Source organism: Crassostrea angulata, chromosome 7 (assembly GCF_025612915.1).
Source record: "Crassostrea angulata isolate pt1a10 chromosome 7, ASM2561291v2, whole genome shotgun sequence".
NCBI classification, from domain to species: Eukaryota; Metazoa; Mollusca; class Bivalvia; order Ostreida; family Ostreidae; genus Magallana; species Magallana angulata.
The window spans coordinates 31847292-31863385 of NC_069117.1; the positions used below are offsets into that span (position 1 = coordinate 31847292).

Sequence of the window (16094 nt, forward strand, 5' to 3'; positions counted from 1 at the left end):
CTAAGCATTTGATGTAATAGTGTATATGCTGACCATGAATGAAACTATTTTAACTATATTTTTTCAGCGCAACAGTGTAAAAAATACTTGACTGTAGGAATTATATCTTGAATAGATTGCAAACACTGATCGAATTTATTAAAAAAGAGAAAGAATTGACGACTACTTCGCAACAAATTATATTCGCGAACATCGGGGAAATGTCATGCACGCAAATTAAATTTGGTTTACAGTTAACAGTAGGTTCTCTGTCATATTTCAACTCATGGCAAAGACATTTATTTAAAAGATAATAATTTAACACATTTTTTTTTTGTTTCAGGTCGCTATGGAAGTTTTGGGGTGGCATAAACAAGATGTCTGTGACATTCTTACGAGCCAGATGCAGGTAGCTCCATTGCTCAGCGATCAGAACTGGGCAACAAAGCGTCTACGCAACATCAAGTTCACTTCCGTTCATGCAGTCCTCTTGACGCTTGGACAGGTAAGAGCTTAATGGGATTAAATTTCCAAAATAAGGTATCATTTAAGAGTAGAACTTTAGAAGATAAGTATTAAAGATAAACAGTTTATATTGATTGTCCAATGTATTTTAAACCTCATCTGTTATATGATAGGAAATTGAAGAAGATATGGTAAAATGGTCCTTTTCTTAAAAACTTTCTTTATTTCTAGCCATTATATAATATTTTCGTAGATACAAATAACATAAACAAACATTCTGTTCATTAACAAAATATTTTTTAATTTTTTTTCTTTTTATGGAAATAACAATGAACATTACAGATTTTCTTAATAGAATAAACTAAAATTGATGCAAATTTAACCATCTGGCTTACTTTTTTTATCTTGAATTCTTATTCTCACAAGTTATCCGCTCACATTTCTCATTGTACATCAGAAAAAAAATTTAAACTCATAAAAATGTCTACATTTGTAAGTTGCAATAAAGTTTCCTTACCGTAATCGGTTTTAAAACAAAATTGTATTCTAAATGATTTTCGATAGCAAAAATACATCATCTTTCTTTTTTTCTACAGGGAGAACTTCTTCATGCCGAAGAAGAATGTTTGCTGTTTCCAAAAAGAAGTCAAGTTATACAGGCTGCTATAGTATTAATTAAAGAGAAAAACGGAAAATTTCAAACTTTTCGAGTAAGTGCAACTAATATACTCCAAATGTTTTTAAAACATAACGCAGAAACTTGAAAATGTTAATGCTGATGAAATTAATCTTTTATGCTTATTGGAATGGTGTGCATATTATCCAATTTAATTTTCTTTTGTTGTTAATTAGGAACCTTTTCTGCTTAACCGTTGCATTATCAACGTTGACAGAGAGATGGACGACATTTTTGAGGTCATGGAACTGAATAAAGAATCTTGCTTATTCAAGGTAAAAATAAACGCACTGCTAGTATTCCAAGCGACGCAATAGCTAAAAATTAAACACATTTGAGGAAAAAAAATATTAAATACCATTTTGATGAATTACTGAATGATTTTTTTATTAATCATTACAGAGCGAGGACTCCAATCTTTTCAAACTTTGGCTTCAAAACGTGAAGCAACAGACTTTGGATTTGGGGGCGTGGAGAAAACGCCGAAATGCATTGCCCAATATTATGATCAAGCATTTGGTGTGATCAACGGTAAACAAAAAAATAAATTGTTGATTTACCATTCCTCAAAGGTGATCTCAGGCTTCGTGCAAAATTTTTTCGCACATGCTTAAGCCTCTTCATATCCAGCTACACACTTGTCACGTTTTTTGTAATGTGACACCGCCACATTGTAGCGAAAGATGCTAACTGCAATACGTTGCGTAGATGTCATCTGCAGAAAATTGCGCCGTTTTGGAATCAGAGTCACGTGTTTTGGAGGACGAAAGCAGACGACACACGTTATCATAATCATGTGTATTCCAAGGTTAACTACGACACTTAGAACTTCGTTGACAGGCGATAATAAGCCACCTGTCCATACTCAAGATTGTTTGATTGTGAATACCTTTTTTTTCTCTCGCCCGAAAGTGCCATTGAAACTGTGATATTGATGTTTCGTTATTTGATGACAATCAGTTTTGTTAACAATGTGCTAAATTCTTTAACTTGAGATTCTATGGCGTGGATCTAGTTTATTCATGTACATATTACCCTGTTGTTTCACTGTTTCTTGTGTAGAAAAAAATGTTCACTGTTGCAAAGGGTGAAATTACATGGTTGTTAATGCATTAACAGATTGCGCTCTTTAATGTCTGTTAATAAATGTCTGTGATAAATTGTAATAATAACTGGTGCTTATATGGTTACTTGTAAGATAAGGTAGTGGTTTTTTCCAGTTGTGATATTTCCTCTATCGGAATAAAATACTAATATCTAGGTATTTTTCTTTAAAAAAAATTAACGTTATTTTCTATATGCCTTTCAATATTCATTTTGATTGCAAAAAAAAAAATGATTTTGCTCATCATCGTTATTCATATTGCTTGTTTAATTTAATTTTCTTACATTTAAAACCATTTTGGTAATAATCCTCTTATTGAAAAGATCATTCTATTTCTTACATAAAGAGTTTACTGTTCGCAGCATCTGTTCGCACAAGTAAGTATATATGTATTATTGAATTGTTTGCTCAGTTATTGAGAATAAAATGAAATTGAAAATCAATCCATGTTCTTTTTATTTATGTTAAGAAATAAAATCATTCGTCATAGTCCGATGAATTTAGTTTCGATACGAAAGTTATGAGCAACTATTAATTAATTTTAAAACATATTTCACATCAGATAGGTTCGGATCGCTGGTCCACAATAAATGACTTTTATTTCGCTTAGGATTAGACCTGTTGTAAAATAATGTAAAAATCGGACATTTTTGGACTGGTGGTCTCGTTCAGCATCAGTATATATGGTGGATCTATGCAAGTCTGGACAGCTACCTACAATAATCAAATGTAGCATTTTAAAATTTGTACCACAGCACTCTAATACACGCAAAGATGTTCAGTGTATGTAACAGTTATATTTACTTATTAAAACGATGTGCGTTATGGGTTTTCATACGTACTCGAATAGGTGTTTTTGGATCACGTGATCAGGTTGTATAAATAGTAGGACCATGCAGTGGCATGGCACTCTAAGCTTGTTTGCTAGTTGTACGGTTTTTAAATATTGCGTGAAAGTTAAACTGGCAGATAAAATGGAATGAGGTGATAGTGTAAAATTATTTTAAAAAACCGCTAGCGAGCAGCATTCTTATATAATACTTGTTGTTTTTATGCATGTAGCACTTTATCGTTTATATTCAGACGAACGTAGTGAAGGAAAATAAAAAAAATATAGGTTTCTTTTCTGACAATTAATAAACACACATGTGCTGTTTCGCCATTACAAAATTTGAAAGTATGGTACAACATTTCAACACAAAATAAGTTCATTAGGTTTTCAAGTTTCAGTTTTACCTAAATATTACATTTATCTATTACAAAGTAAATGGAACTAAAAAAATATTTACAAATGTAAATGATTTAAATGCTCTCTTTGGTCTTTGGTGATTCATGCATGTTTGAAGACAGTCACTGCACCCCCTTCCCACCCCACCCTCTCCCAAAGAAAAAATATATACAAATTTTAAAACAAAATAAAACCAGCAACTATAAACCCACATTCTTCAAACGGGTACTTGAGCGGTTGAATATTGAAGTGTGTCTTTCTTTTTTTCTTCACAATGATAGCTACCTTCACAGCCCTTATAAATCATTAAAGAAAGCAGTTTGGTGTTTATAAATACTGTACCTCTCTCTAAATCTTATTCAATTATCCATGTTCAGTGATTAAAAGCAAGTAAATAAAGCCACTGTATAGAGAAAACTTAAAGCCAAATTAATGTCATGGTTATGTATAAGATGAACTGTTTGGAAGTCTGACGTCAGTCCAAGCATTTGTGGAATTCCTGATCTCAAGGTATAGCTAACCAGATAATCAACGCATTGTCAAAGATAAGACAATGTGTACAATAAATCAATTAGAGGTCTCTGAATAATCGTTATCCCTTCATGAAGTGCGAATTGCTATATCAATGGGGGACGGGGGAAGGGGGGATGTACATATATCATTTTATTATAAAGTTAGAGAGAGAGAGAGAGAGAGAGAGAGAGAGAGAGAGAGAGAGCGGAAAAAATAATTTGGAACCAGTTAGATCATGATTCGCTGTATAAATACAATCGGATTTCTTAGGAAATAGGAGAGTAAATACTCAGCAGATGTAAATATTTATTAATGAATTTCTTAGAGTATCCTTACATTTGACGTCAATGAGAAACAGACCAGGATTAAGACTGAAGTGTTCAGATATATTAAAATCGGGCCTGGTCTCTGCTTCCATGGCAACTATAGTGTTTTTTGTTCCAATAAGCATATTAAGTTTTTTTTGTTTTTTTTTTTTAACATTGGACGTTTCATACTGGGTGTGGAGCTTGACTGCTTCTTAAGAATATTACCTTTAGTTCATGGTTGGATGCTGAGCAATCAATAAAAAAAGCTGCCATATTTTCATTTTGATGGAATGTTGAAATTGGCGTGTATTGTGTAATAGATCCGCTAGAACACAGAGACTTGACCTGCAAGATACATAAGCAATCCGAAAAAAATGTTTCTACAAAGAATTGCAAAACTAATTGCGATGTTATGCATTTGTAAATTGCATTTAATTTTTTAGTACAGTAAGACAGAGAACCAAAATTTACACCCCCCCCCTAAAAAAAAAAAACCCGCAAAAAACTAAAAAAAAAAAATTCATGCATATTTGTAGAAAGTGGTTCTTACCGATTCACCCTTTAACCAAGAACTTCTTGCCGTCGAGTTACACTTGTTGATGACGAAGGCGTCGGAGGTCTGGTGTTTGGTTGTACCAGGACACAGCGCCGCCCTGCTGTCCTCCACGTGTAGATTCTCTGCGATGGACTCGATGACGCTGATCTTCCGGTGGCTGCATTCTAGTTTAAGGGGCGATTTTACTGTGGTCGTCAGTGCATTGCCTTGAACAATGAAAATAATTTGGATTCCCACTTCTGTTTTTATATTAAAAAACTAAGATATCCGTACAGAATCAATTCAATAAGTATGTGTTTGAAACGAACAGTATTGAATTTTTCCAAAATATTTTGTCCTTTAAAACCCAATGTATTGTACATTTTGTGAAGATAATTAAAAATAAGAAGAAATGACTACGACCCGTAGTTAGTTAATTGCAGAGATGATTACGTCTGTTGCTAAAACAAAGCAGGAGACGCTCCTTCTAGAGAGATACAGTACGGATCAGACCCAACCTAACATCAGAGTAAACCCCAACTAAACCCCGGGTTTACTCACTGGGTTTACTTTTTGAAAATTTGGGTCCACTCGGGGTTTACTTTGGGTTTAAATAAGAATTGCTTTTGGAGTCAACTATACGCACTGAACTGTGAAGCAGACCTGTATTTTATCTTATCATCCTTCTGCCTGTGATTCCTGTCCCTTGTATAATCCGAATACACATGTAGAGTCTGCTTTCGGGGTATACTTCGGGGTTTTCTATCGGTGTCCACTCTGGGTTTACTTGTTTTCTAGTAAACCCAGAGTAAACCCAGAAAAAAACCCAGGGTTTAGTTGGGTTTACCCTCTGTTAGGTTGGGTCTGATCGGCACTGTACGCAGTCTTATTGACTCTCTCGAATTGTTATTTCTTAAAAAATCTCTTTCCGTTTCTCCACTTTTGATGTTTGAGTAAAGGTTTTCATAGAAGCATGAACGCGCTGCTTAGTAATGTTGAAAGACTTAAACAGACAGAAAAAGAATGAGGACCTACGAACAGGTAAGACATTTGACGTAGTACGTATACATTATAATATTTTCACTCCTTCAAAACAATCGAACATTTTGCTTTACTAAATATGGATAAAAACGAAAATATATAAAGGTGTTCTATAGTCTGTCCCAAATTATTGCTTCCGTCACTTTTTGGAAATTTTATGTAAAAAGGGAAAAAAATAAGATTTCTTCATCGATACATCATCTAGATTGTCACATGAACAAAAAGAACATCTAACGGAGATTCAAAATGGGAAGTTATTACATCTTTTCTCCTCTCGGAACTACATGTACTCGAGGCACCTTGAACGGTTGTTAACGTTATCATCCGGCCGGACACTCAATGTTGTATGCAATTCAAAATCATAGTAAACTTTCCATTTTTTGGTTGTGTATTGAAACCTGAAGCGGTAAAGTGTGGGGAGAAGGGGGTTCAGAACAGATAATCTGGACTTTTTTCATTCTAAGTAAGTGGATGTACTTTGGGCACAAAGGATATACATGTATGATTATCGAGATATTGCGCTAAAAGTAATGGAAGCAGAAACTTGGGGCAGAGAATAACAACCAATGCAATCATTTTTTTAAAATGCTTTATAAATCAGGGAGAGAACTTTAAACGGTTAGTATAAGTTTGAGAAGCAGATACTATACATGTAGATTCCAAATTAAACGTGAGGAATTCATTATAATATTAATATCCGCGTAAAATCGCGCGAGGGGCACATCTCGTGAAATTTAAAACCTCGCTTTCATATACGTTTTTCACATATATAAACAACATGAAAAACTGAAACAAAAATTGCCTATTCGCGAAGTCTTTCGCGTCAAATAAGGAATCTACCACAGGTGCTTGAGGACAGGATCGAACCCCCCCCCCCCCCCCCCCCACACCCAAATATATAGACCCCGGGACTTTATTTTCCTTTTTTTAATAAATCATTCTTTAATGACATATTTCTAATCTAATTTATTCACCCATTGCCCAAAATTACATAAAACAAACATTTTTGAAAACCCTCTGTACATATAATACAAGAAGGTTGCTAACTTCGTACATCTAGAACCAACGGAAGTAAAGGTTTATCGCAAGGAAGATAACTCGTAACATAATTTTTTTATTTTCTCTTTTATGTCTTCCACTGTAATACACTCAGTATGAATGCCTTCTTTTAGATTTTCCAGTTCCCAAGACGATAAGAAAGTTTTTGCGGCTTGATTTGAATTAATACTTCTGATGAATTGTACTTTTTTCGAGTTTGCCATGCAATTTCATTAATCTCTCGGAGTTGTCTTCCTTGCGATAAAACCTCACTTTCGTTGGTTCTAGATGGATCGGTTCACAACTTGCAACTTGTCAGTGAAAATTGTCCTATATACCTAATAAATGTATTTACACGGGCATGGCATGCAGATATTCAGTGAAGGGAATTATCGGGCTACGACATGAGGTCACCGTTTTTACTGGTAGATGCAGTTTGATAGTAAATTTCAACAAATATTCATCGGCAGTGCCTCTCGGCTGGCAGACGAAGTTAGCAACCTTCTTGTATCATATATGTAGAGGGTCTGATTTTTTAAAAATATTTGTTTTAGGTAATTTGGGGCAATGAATATATAATTTAGATTAGAAATATGTCATAAAAGGATAATTTAAGGAAAAAATGATAATAAAGTCCCGGGTGTCTATAATCTGGGGGGGGGGGGGGGCGTCGATCCTGTCCTCAAGCACCTGTGGAATCTACAGTTTTGTGTGGTACAGTAATTAGCACATGCCAGGCTATTATTTGTCCACATATTGATGTCAAGATTCGCTGAGCAAGACCATGTACCTACCTTCACACTGACAGAACTTTCTCTCGGTGTCGTGGTGACGGTGGCATTTACCCGTCTGACCAACTGCACAATCTGTACAGTGACTATCGTGGGTACATTCTAAAAAACAGATCAAACCCAGTCTGTAATTAATACGCTTCAATATTACTGTGATGTAAATATCTTTTGAAGAAGTGTCTTGGAGAAAATGGTTGGACCAGAAGTTGTTACCGTACAGATGGAAAAAAGAGAATAATTCAAGGAAGCTAATTCCTTATAATCGGATCACACCAATTATTTTATCTAGATAATGATGTGAAGCATAGCACGTTTCATTTGACCCGTCGGCACTTAAAATGAACCTATTTGTAATTAATGTGCATTTGAGCACGCATATCTACGCACTAGTCTACGTTTATTTAAGATCATATAGCTGCGAAATTACATGTAGAACTTGTTTTGAATAAATGAAATGAAAACAAGGATTGGGTCTGATAAGACTCCAAGAGATCGATAAATTCGTGCTCAATAAGTTCGAGCACAATCGTTAACATTTAACGTGAATTTTAGAGAATTCATCACAGAAGATAAATACACAAAAATTCAATCATGATTAGGCCTGTTGTAAATACAAATAACTGTAACAAGAAAAAATATGAGGAAATATCAAAGGAAAATGCATAACGCGTCGAACACGTTTACTGCCCGGAATGTATACCACGTGACAAACACAAACACCATCACCAAATCCGTAAAGGAAAGTGGTGTAGTTTGATAACTGTGCAAGGCGACTTTTCGACCTGCACATAAATTAAAAAATAATACTTCTTTTTCCGAGATCAGTTCTAATGTGAGGGATAATAACCGAGAATTTAATGGTAATAATTTTTTCCGTAGAATTTGTGTAAAATCAAATCAATTCGTCAAAAAAAAAAAAAAAGCCGCAATGTTTTGTGCACCGTAAGTTGCAACATTTTAACACGTACTGAACTGTAAATCCCAGATCGTCCAACCGAATTTGTTCAGACCGGGGGCTACAGACCTTCAGCTAAGCGAGGCACATGTTACCCTTTCAGAAGTAAGTAATAACATGTTGAATAAGAACATTGTACGATAATGCGCTCGTGTATTTTAAGGCAAAACAAGCAAATGAAAAATTAGATAAAAAAAACCCCACCATCTCCAGTTTCCAAAGAACTGCTTACTGATCAGAAGATTAAACTAACTGCATGAACGTCAAATGGACTCCCCTTCCGAAAAAATGATAAAAACCCTTAAACAAAGTAAAAAAAAATTGGAAAATAAAAACTGTAGTGTATTGGTCAATCTTTTTGAATAATTTATTGCATTATTCGATAGAAACGACGAAAGAATTTTTATTAACATCTCTTTGCACTTATATACTGTAACAGTAAAATTTCTAAAATTAAAAGTGTATTCAAAATAAAATAAATTGTAAAAACGCTTGGGTATTGTTCAATTTCATGTATTTTTTTAATGATTGAAAATAACTCGTAGACTACTCTCTTTGTAGCACATATTTTTTTATACTTCTAGGGTTGGTGATACAAGCAAGCCAAAAATGTTAAAATTTAAGCTTACTTTCTCAATATTTCTTTTTACAAATTAACGACTTCATATTCCGTTTCAAAGAGGTGTTTCGAATTTTTTATATTTGATCTTTGTTTGATTTTGAACCCAAATGGAGCATCCCTTGCGATACAGGATGCTGTGAATGTCATGGTTAGTATAAAACAATTGTACCACATATTAAAGAAAGTGAAAAGGACCACAACTATGCTGACAATCAAACTCGGATAAAAGAAACTAAAATCTGGCAAGTTAGACGAGATCACTTTTGGTCTTTGTCTCACTTTAACAATATTCCTTTTGTAAAAGTGAGACTGAAACCAAACGTGAGCTTGTAAAAGTGAGACTGAGACCAAAAGTGAGCTTGTAAAAGTGAGACTGAGACCATGAGTGATCTTGTCAAAATGAGTCTGAGACCAAAAGTGAGCTCGTCTAACTTTTATGACCCCGTGGCCCGGGTTGCTGTTTTGATGTACCAGTGTAGCAAAGACAAAATAGCACGTCATTGACAGAATGTTGAGCTTGGGCCATAGCAAGAAAGCAGTGTACTTTCAGGCAATTCCAAAAACGATCATCATCTTTTGTAATTATATTACCTTCACATCCACAGGTGTAATAACGCCCAGAACAGTATTGAAATTGATGATCGTGACAGTGGGGACAGTCATGGTTAGTAAGACACTCTGGAATATATAAGAAGTCCCAATCATGAAACAAAAATCATATGAGTGTGGTTTTAAAATAACAACTGCCATTCTGCATGACGCTGCGGGAGAGAGTTAAGCGAGATATACAGCAGTATTTTATAGGTTAACAAAAGAAAGTGCTAGACAAGTGCCAGACAATTATCAAAGAAAAAACAAGATATCAGTGAGCCAATGCTCACTAGTGATACCCCCGCTCTGATGTGAATGTGTAAAATAAGCAAAGTCGACATTTAACATAAAGCTGGCATCCGATTGGTACAGAAATATATCCCACGATATGGCATGCCTTAACAAACACTGTGTAAAAATTTCAAGCATCTGCGATAAATAGCTGCTGAGAAATCTTTGACGAAAATTTGTTTGAAAATTTTGGCTAAAAATAAACAAAGTCATTATTTAACAGGAAGTTGACGTCCGATTGATACAAAAATATATTCCAAAATATGGCATGTCAAAACAAATAGTGTGTTAAAATTTCAAGCATCTGTGATAAATAGTTGCTGAGAAATATTTGACGGATATTTGTTTAAAAATTTTGGCTAAAAATAAAAAAAAGTACTTATTAAACAGGAAGTTGACGTCCGATTGGTACAAAAATACATCCCACGATATAGCATGCCTATACAAATTATGTGTAAAAATTTCAAGCATCTGCGATAAACTGTTGCTGAGAATTCTTTGACAAAAATTTGTTTGAAAAATTTTGCTAAAAATAAGCAAAGTCGTCATTTAACAGGAAGTTGACGTCCGATTGGTACAAAAATATATCCCACGATCTGGCATGCCTTACCAAATACTGTGTAAAATTTCAATCACCTGCGATAAATAGTTGCTGAGATAAATGCGACAGAATGTTTTGTTACGGATGGACAGACAGACAGACAGACGGACAGACAGACAGACACACAAGGGTAAAACAGTATCCCCCATCTTCTTCGGAGCGGGGGTATAATTACGTATTACATATTCTATATAATACAAAAACATGTACGTGTAATTGTAAATCACATGCAAATGTTTTGAACGTTTTTTAAATTTCCCCAGATAGGATACATGTATACATGTATGCTAAATGTGAAAAGGTTATCAAAGTAAATGCATTCATTCAGACCCATGTGTATTTTTTCACAATACAAAGTATATCATAGTTAGTTTTTTTTAAAAGCAAACATAAACTGATGAGTTTACGTATTTAAAAATTGGCAAATTGTAATTTAACTCTGTGTGTGTGTGTGTGTGTGTGTGTGTGTGTGTGTGTGTGTGTGTGTGTGTGTGTTACCTAAACACTGACACTGGCCAGATGAATCGTGGTTTGTTTTTAAACATCGGTACACCAGATTGTGACCGTCACAATTTCCGTGCCTGCAATCGTGGTCATTATGGCAAGACTGATCTCCACCACTCACTATCACTGGAAAGAGTTATTTTAATCTTTTTTTCCATTCTTCTGTTAGAACTATGCCGGAAATAAGCAATGGTTACCATTTAATTCAGCATAATTAAAATGTTTTACCTAAGAAAGACAACCTTGAAAACAGTGTCATGTTGTAGATTTTATTTTAAGTCTACTGGGTTGATGTATGATAATAACAAATAAAATGAAATTTTTCAAAAAAATATTTTTTTCAAGTTTTCTTTAAAATCTAGAATTTTCAACATGGATATGTTTGCTCTGTCAATATTTGAAAGTGAAATATAAAGTTACAAGTGAGATATATATGTTAATATTGTTTGTTTTGTAAACAAAGCGCGAGTTCTATTATTGCCCACAAGTGTGCTGTAGTAATAATAAGTATCAATTATTCGTAGCATTTTGTTGTTGATAAAAGTATTTATGAACACATTGAATCACTTAATCCTGTTTGCCACAAGTTATTTTGTAAAAAATTGTAAATTCTTGATTTGAAATTATTTGTAAACATATATAAGAATCGAGCATTGTTTACATTGTAACGATTTGTTATTTACCTTTGAAGTTTGCTTGTAACTTAACTTTAAACATTCATATTTTGGTGAATCTTTCAAAATACTAGTACACAAGTAGACTGTCATGTTGTAAATTTTGAATTTACTGGTTGGGTGTAAATACAAAATTTACAACATAACAGCAGTCGTCATGTTGTAAATTTTGTATTTACATCCAACAAGTAAGTTCTAAATTTATAACATGACAAAACCATTATATACATTAAAATTAAAAATAAAATTTTCATCTCAGATAGTGTCCTGATCCTTTTATACAGTTTTCACAACAAAATTTAATTACAGAAATATACAAGATATAACACCTTTTAAAGACTTTGCTAATCCCGAGTTTCATTTTTAAATCAATTGGTCATTTTTGAAAATAGTTTAACAAGATTCTCTAACATATGGTGGCATATTTGCCCCCCCCTCCCCCCCCTTAAATTCAAGATACATTATGTCTACATGCAAGATAATTAACTCTACATGCAAGATAATTATGATGACCTGCAAGTATCAACATATTTCAAGATAATCTGATTTTAATATCGGCAAAATCTATAACTAACACCTTTATCTGATGTTATCTTAAAGATGCAAGATACAACATAACACGCAATTAATTTATGTCACATGGAAATAAATTATGAAGACATGCGACTTTTTTTATGTCAAAATGCGACTCATTTTTTTTTTACATGCGAGACAAGTACATGTTTGTTGACATGAGACTTACGTGTATTTGTGTCAACATGCTAGTTAATTATACTAAAGTTCAAGGTATTCATGTCAACATGCGACCATGTTATGTTTACATTTATTAATTTCAACATGCGAGATTATTATATTAACATGCATGCTTTTTACACGAACATGCAAATTAATGATGGGACAGGCGATATAATTATTTTAACAAGCGAATTATTTATGTCAACTTTCAATATTAAAAATATGAAAATCGGTATATATTATAATTTCTTTCAAAAACTGTTTTCATTTTTTTTTTTTACATGTACCCTAAAAGATTTTTAATATCTGGTTATGGAATAACAGAGGTTTATCAAACATTCAAGATCTAAGACGTATATAGTGTACATATTAATTTTTAAATTACCTATATACAACAAAAGAACATACGCCAGTTTCATGTTGATTCCGTTTCAAATACGAATGTTGCCCTTAGAAAAAAAGAAAATCCTATCTTCTCACAAATACAAGTACACAACACACAGCAACTATTTAATATATTGGCCTTCTATTTGTTGTTATCGTGGCATGCCGAAACACACGAATGTTAACGAGAAATTAGTTCAAATTATCCTATCAGCGTTGTGAGACCTTCAAAGACCGAAGAAACCTCTACAGGACAGTGTAACGTGGGAGACTATATATATATATATATATATATATATATATATATATATATATATATATATATATATATATATATATATATATATATATATATATATATATATATATATATATATATATATAGTGCATTTGAATAAATGATCACTAAAACAAGATGAAAAGGAAATTAAAAGAATTTATTGCATTTTGGTATTTTTCCAAAACATATGATTGGTCGATTGCTGTCACGTGATCGTGTTGTAGATTCTCTTCTTCATTTTTCTATATTGAAAATAGAAAGCTTACTACCAGAATCCAAAAAAGCGCACGCAAAAATAAGGAAATCACCCCAATACATTATAAACCAAATAACTTGCTGTTATTTTTTTTAAGAAAGATATTTTTGGCTCACCTTAGTCGAAAACTCAGGTGAACCTTTCTGATCAAAATTTGTCGCTGTCGGTCGCCGTCGGTGTTGGCGTTATTTTTGGCGTCGTAAACTTTTCACATTTTTATCTTCTCCAGAACCACTGAGACAATTTTAACCAAACTTGGCCCAAAGCATCCTTTATGATGGGCTTACCCCTTTTAAATGAAGGCCACGTCCCATTTTGAGGTCTATTGAAAATTTGTTGATATTTTCGAGCAAATTTCTTCTCAAAATCAAATTAGCCAGATAAGTTGTAACTTATTTGGAAACATCCTTAGGCGGGGTTAATTCAAAATTGTTTAAATCATGATCCACGGGGATAGGGCGGGGTCAGATATGAATCAGATTTTTACATATGAATACAGTGAGAAATCTTTGAAAATCTTCTTCTAAAAACATTGGGCCAGCAAAGCTCACTTATGGTAAATTCATATTTGTTCTTATCGTGATTCTTAGAGGTAAATTAATAAAAAATGGGGTTGGGGTCTAGATTTTACATACGGAAATACGGAGAAGAATCTCTAGCAATCTTTTTTCTCAAAAACCAATTGGCTAGACAAGCTTGCGTGGTAGTGTCAGTTCCAGTTATGATCCTCAGGGATAGGTGGGTCAGCAATGAAGGTCTATTTTTGCATAGGAATATACAAAGGAAAAATATTTAGAAATCCTCTCAAAAACCAATTTGCAAGACGAGCTTAGCTTGTGTGGAAGCATCCTCAGGTAATGTAAATAGTTTGTTCTAATCATGATGTATAGATGTAATTTTGTTCTGCTCATGATCCCTGGGGTAGAATAAGGCCATAATTGCACGGGAGGAGGTTGGTTGGTTGCTCAAGCTCAAATGTTATAGTATATCGTTGTACTAAATGTAAGCATTTGTTGATTTTCAATTGTTAGACTGCGGCCCCTAAGCAATTCTGGAGGCAGACAATAGATTCAAATTTTAATGTAGGTTTATTCCATATAAATAGTTGATTTTCTTGATTTTGATTTGTGGAGAAGTACAATGCTAAATGTGTGAAATATCTATAAAATCATCCAGGCATAAAATTGGCTCAATGTTTTGCATAAGAATATATTATAATACTGTGCCGGATAATTATGCCTGTGCTAAGGTCACATTTTTGCACCCGCTTAAGATGCAGTTTCGGAAAACTCCATAAATACAAATTGATAGACCATTGTCTAGAGATTATCATAATATAACCACTTTTGTTTGTAGTTTGTTTCACCTGACAGGTAAGCTATTTACCTTCAAAATTAATATCCCATAGGAAAATGAAGATTCGCAGAATGATTTTCCTATAATAAATATTGATAATTCTATGGATATTCTAAAAATCCTATAGGAATTATATATCCTGTAGGAGAATGGTATTTCCTGTAGGAATTTGTTTCACACAGTTAGGAGATTAAGTTTACTAATCGGATTTTATCAAATCCTATCGGAATTGAAATTACTATAGGAAATTTTTTTGTATTACGATAGAAATTTATTTTAATTTCCTATAGGAATATTGTTTTTCTGTGGGAAAAAACTATTTTCCTGTAGGATTTTTTAAACAGGTAAATATCTCACCTAACAGGTGAAATACAATAATAACAAAGGTGGTTGTAAACACTTTAAGCAATGGTCTATCATATGACACATTTAAATTTTTCGAAATGTGCAGCTTAGACGGGTGCAAAATGCCACCTTTGCACTAGCATTATTTTCCGGCATCGTGTTACATGTATACTTGGAAAGTTTTTTTTAAAAAGGATGTATTCTATTACATTGTTAAGATATTTTGTATATGACTTATCATGGGTTTCATTTCTCAGCTGAGCAATGTGGCCCATGGGCCTCTTGTTGGTTAATTCATTATGATGATGATTTACAATTAATGCCTTTTGATATAGGTCAATACATGGATTCATCGACCTGGTAAGAGTAAATTGACTTCGGACTTCGTCCTTAGTAATATACTCTCTTTATATCTATAAAATCATGAATTGACTGCATTAAAAGGCCAGAATTGTGTAACATGATCATCCATTTTTTTTTACAATTCTGCAATTTAGCATAGAAGTAGTAATCAAAGTTAAGAGAATAACATAGACTAAATTTTGGTGGAACATTTGGCAGAAAAATTTCAAAACTTATTGTTTTTCGTTATTCAGAATAATTGTAGATTAATGTTTTGTATTCCCATTTGAAAACAATTAAGTTAGTGCTGGATTTTTCTATAAATATGAACTACAATGAAAGATATTCGGGTTGCAGACTGTGTTTTTAAAACATAGGCTTACAAACAAATTACTACTTCATGACTGTTTGTTCGTTGTTTTAAATTTGTTTCTTGAATAATTATCATGAGATTTAATTTTCATATTACTATCTTTTAA

The 16094-nt window shown here is 33.2% G+C and overlaps 2 protein-coding genes across 4 annotated transcripts in view; one reads left to right on the plus strand and one right to left on the minus strand.

Moving 5' to 3' along the window:
- LOC128192106 (A-kinase anchor protein 13-like) overlaps positions 1–2672 on the plus strand; it is a 28087-nt gene extending 25415 nt beyond the window's left edge. For 2 of the 3 annotated variants that reach the window (XM_052864559.1, XM_052864560.1), the window contains exons 12-16: positions 323–484; positions 618–635; positions 1041–1154; positions 1297–1395; positions 1523–2672. In XM_052864559.1, coding sequence (XP_052720519.1) covers positions 323–484; positions 618–635; positions 1041–1154; positions 1297–1395; positions 1523–1645 — 516 coding nt within the window. In that variant the 3' untranslated portion in view covers positions 1646–2672. The remainder of the gene's footprint in view (positions 1–322; positions 485–617; positions 636–1040; positions 1155–1296; positions 1396–1522) is intronic. The other variant, XM_052864561.1, reaches the window with a different exon arrangement.
- A 135-nt stretch (positions 2673–2807) lies between these two features.
- Positions 2808–13259, minus strand: LOC128192111 (uncharacterized). The gene is made up of 7 exons (XM_052864565.1): positions 13038–13259; positions 11238–11369; positions 9848–9934; positions 7683–7781; positions 4825–5036; positions 4500–4619; positions 2808–2939 (listed from the first exon to the last, which is right to left on the minus strand). Exons 1-7 carry the CDS (start codon positions 13069–13071, stop codon positions 2838–2840), a joined length of 786 nt encoding a protein of 261 aa, XP_052720525.1. The 5' UTR covers positions 13072–13259; the 3' UTR covers positions 2808–2837.
- Positions 13260–16094: the final 2835 nt, after the last annotated feature.

Coding starts and splice junctions, on each gene's coding strand:
- LOC128192111 (XM_052864565.1), bottom strand. CDS start 13,071: ATGAAACTGGCGTATGTTCTTTTGTTGTATATAG. Junction 11,370..13,037: donor TGTTCTTTTGTTGTATATAG/GTAATTTAAAAA, acceptor AACTCTTTCCAG/TGATAGTGAGTGGTGGAGAT. Junction 2,940..4,499: donor CATCCAACCATGAACTAAAG/GTAATATTCTTA, acceptor TGATTATTGTAG/GTAGCTGTCCAGACTTGCAT.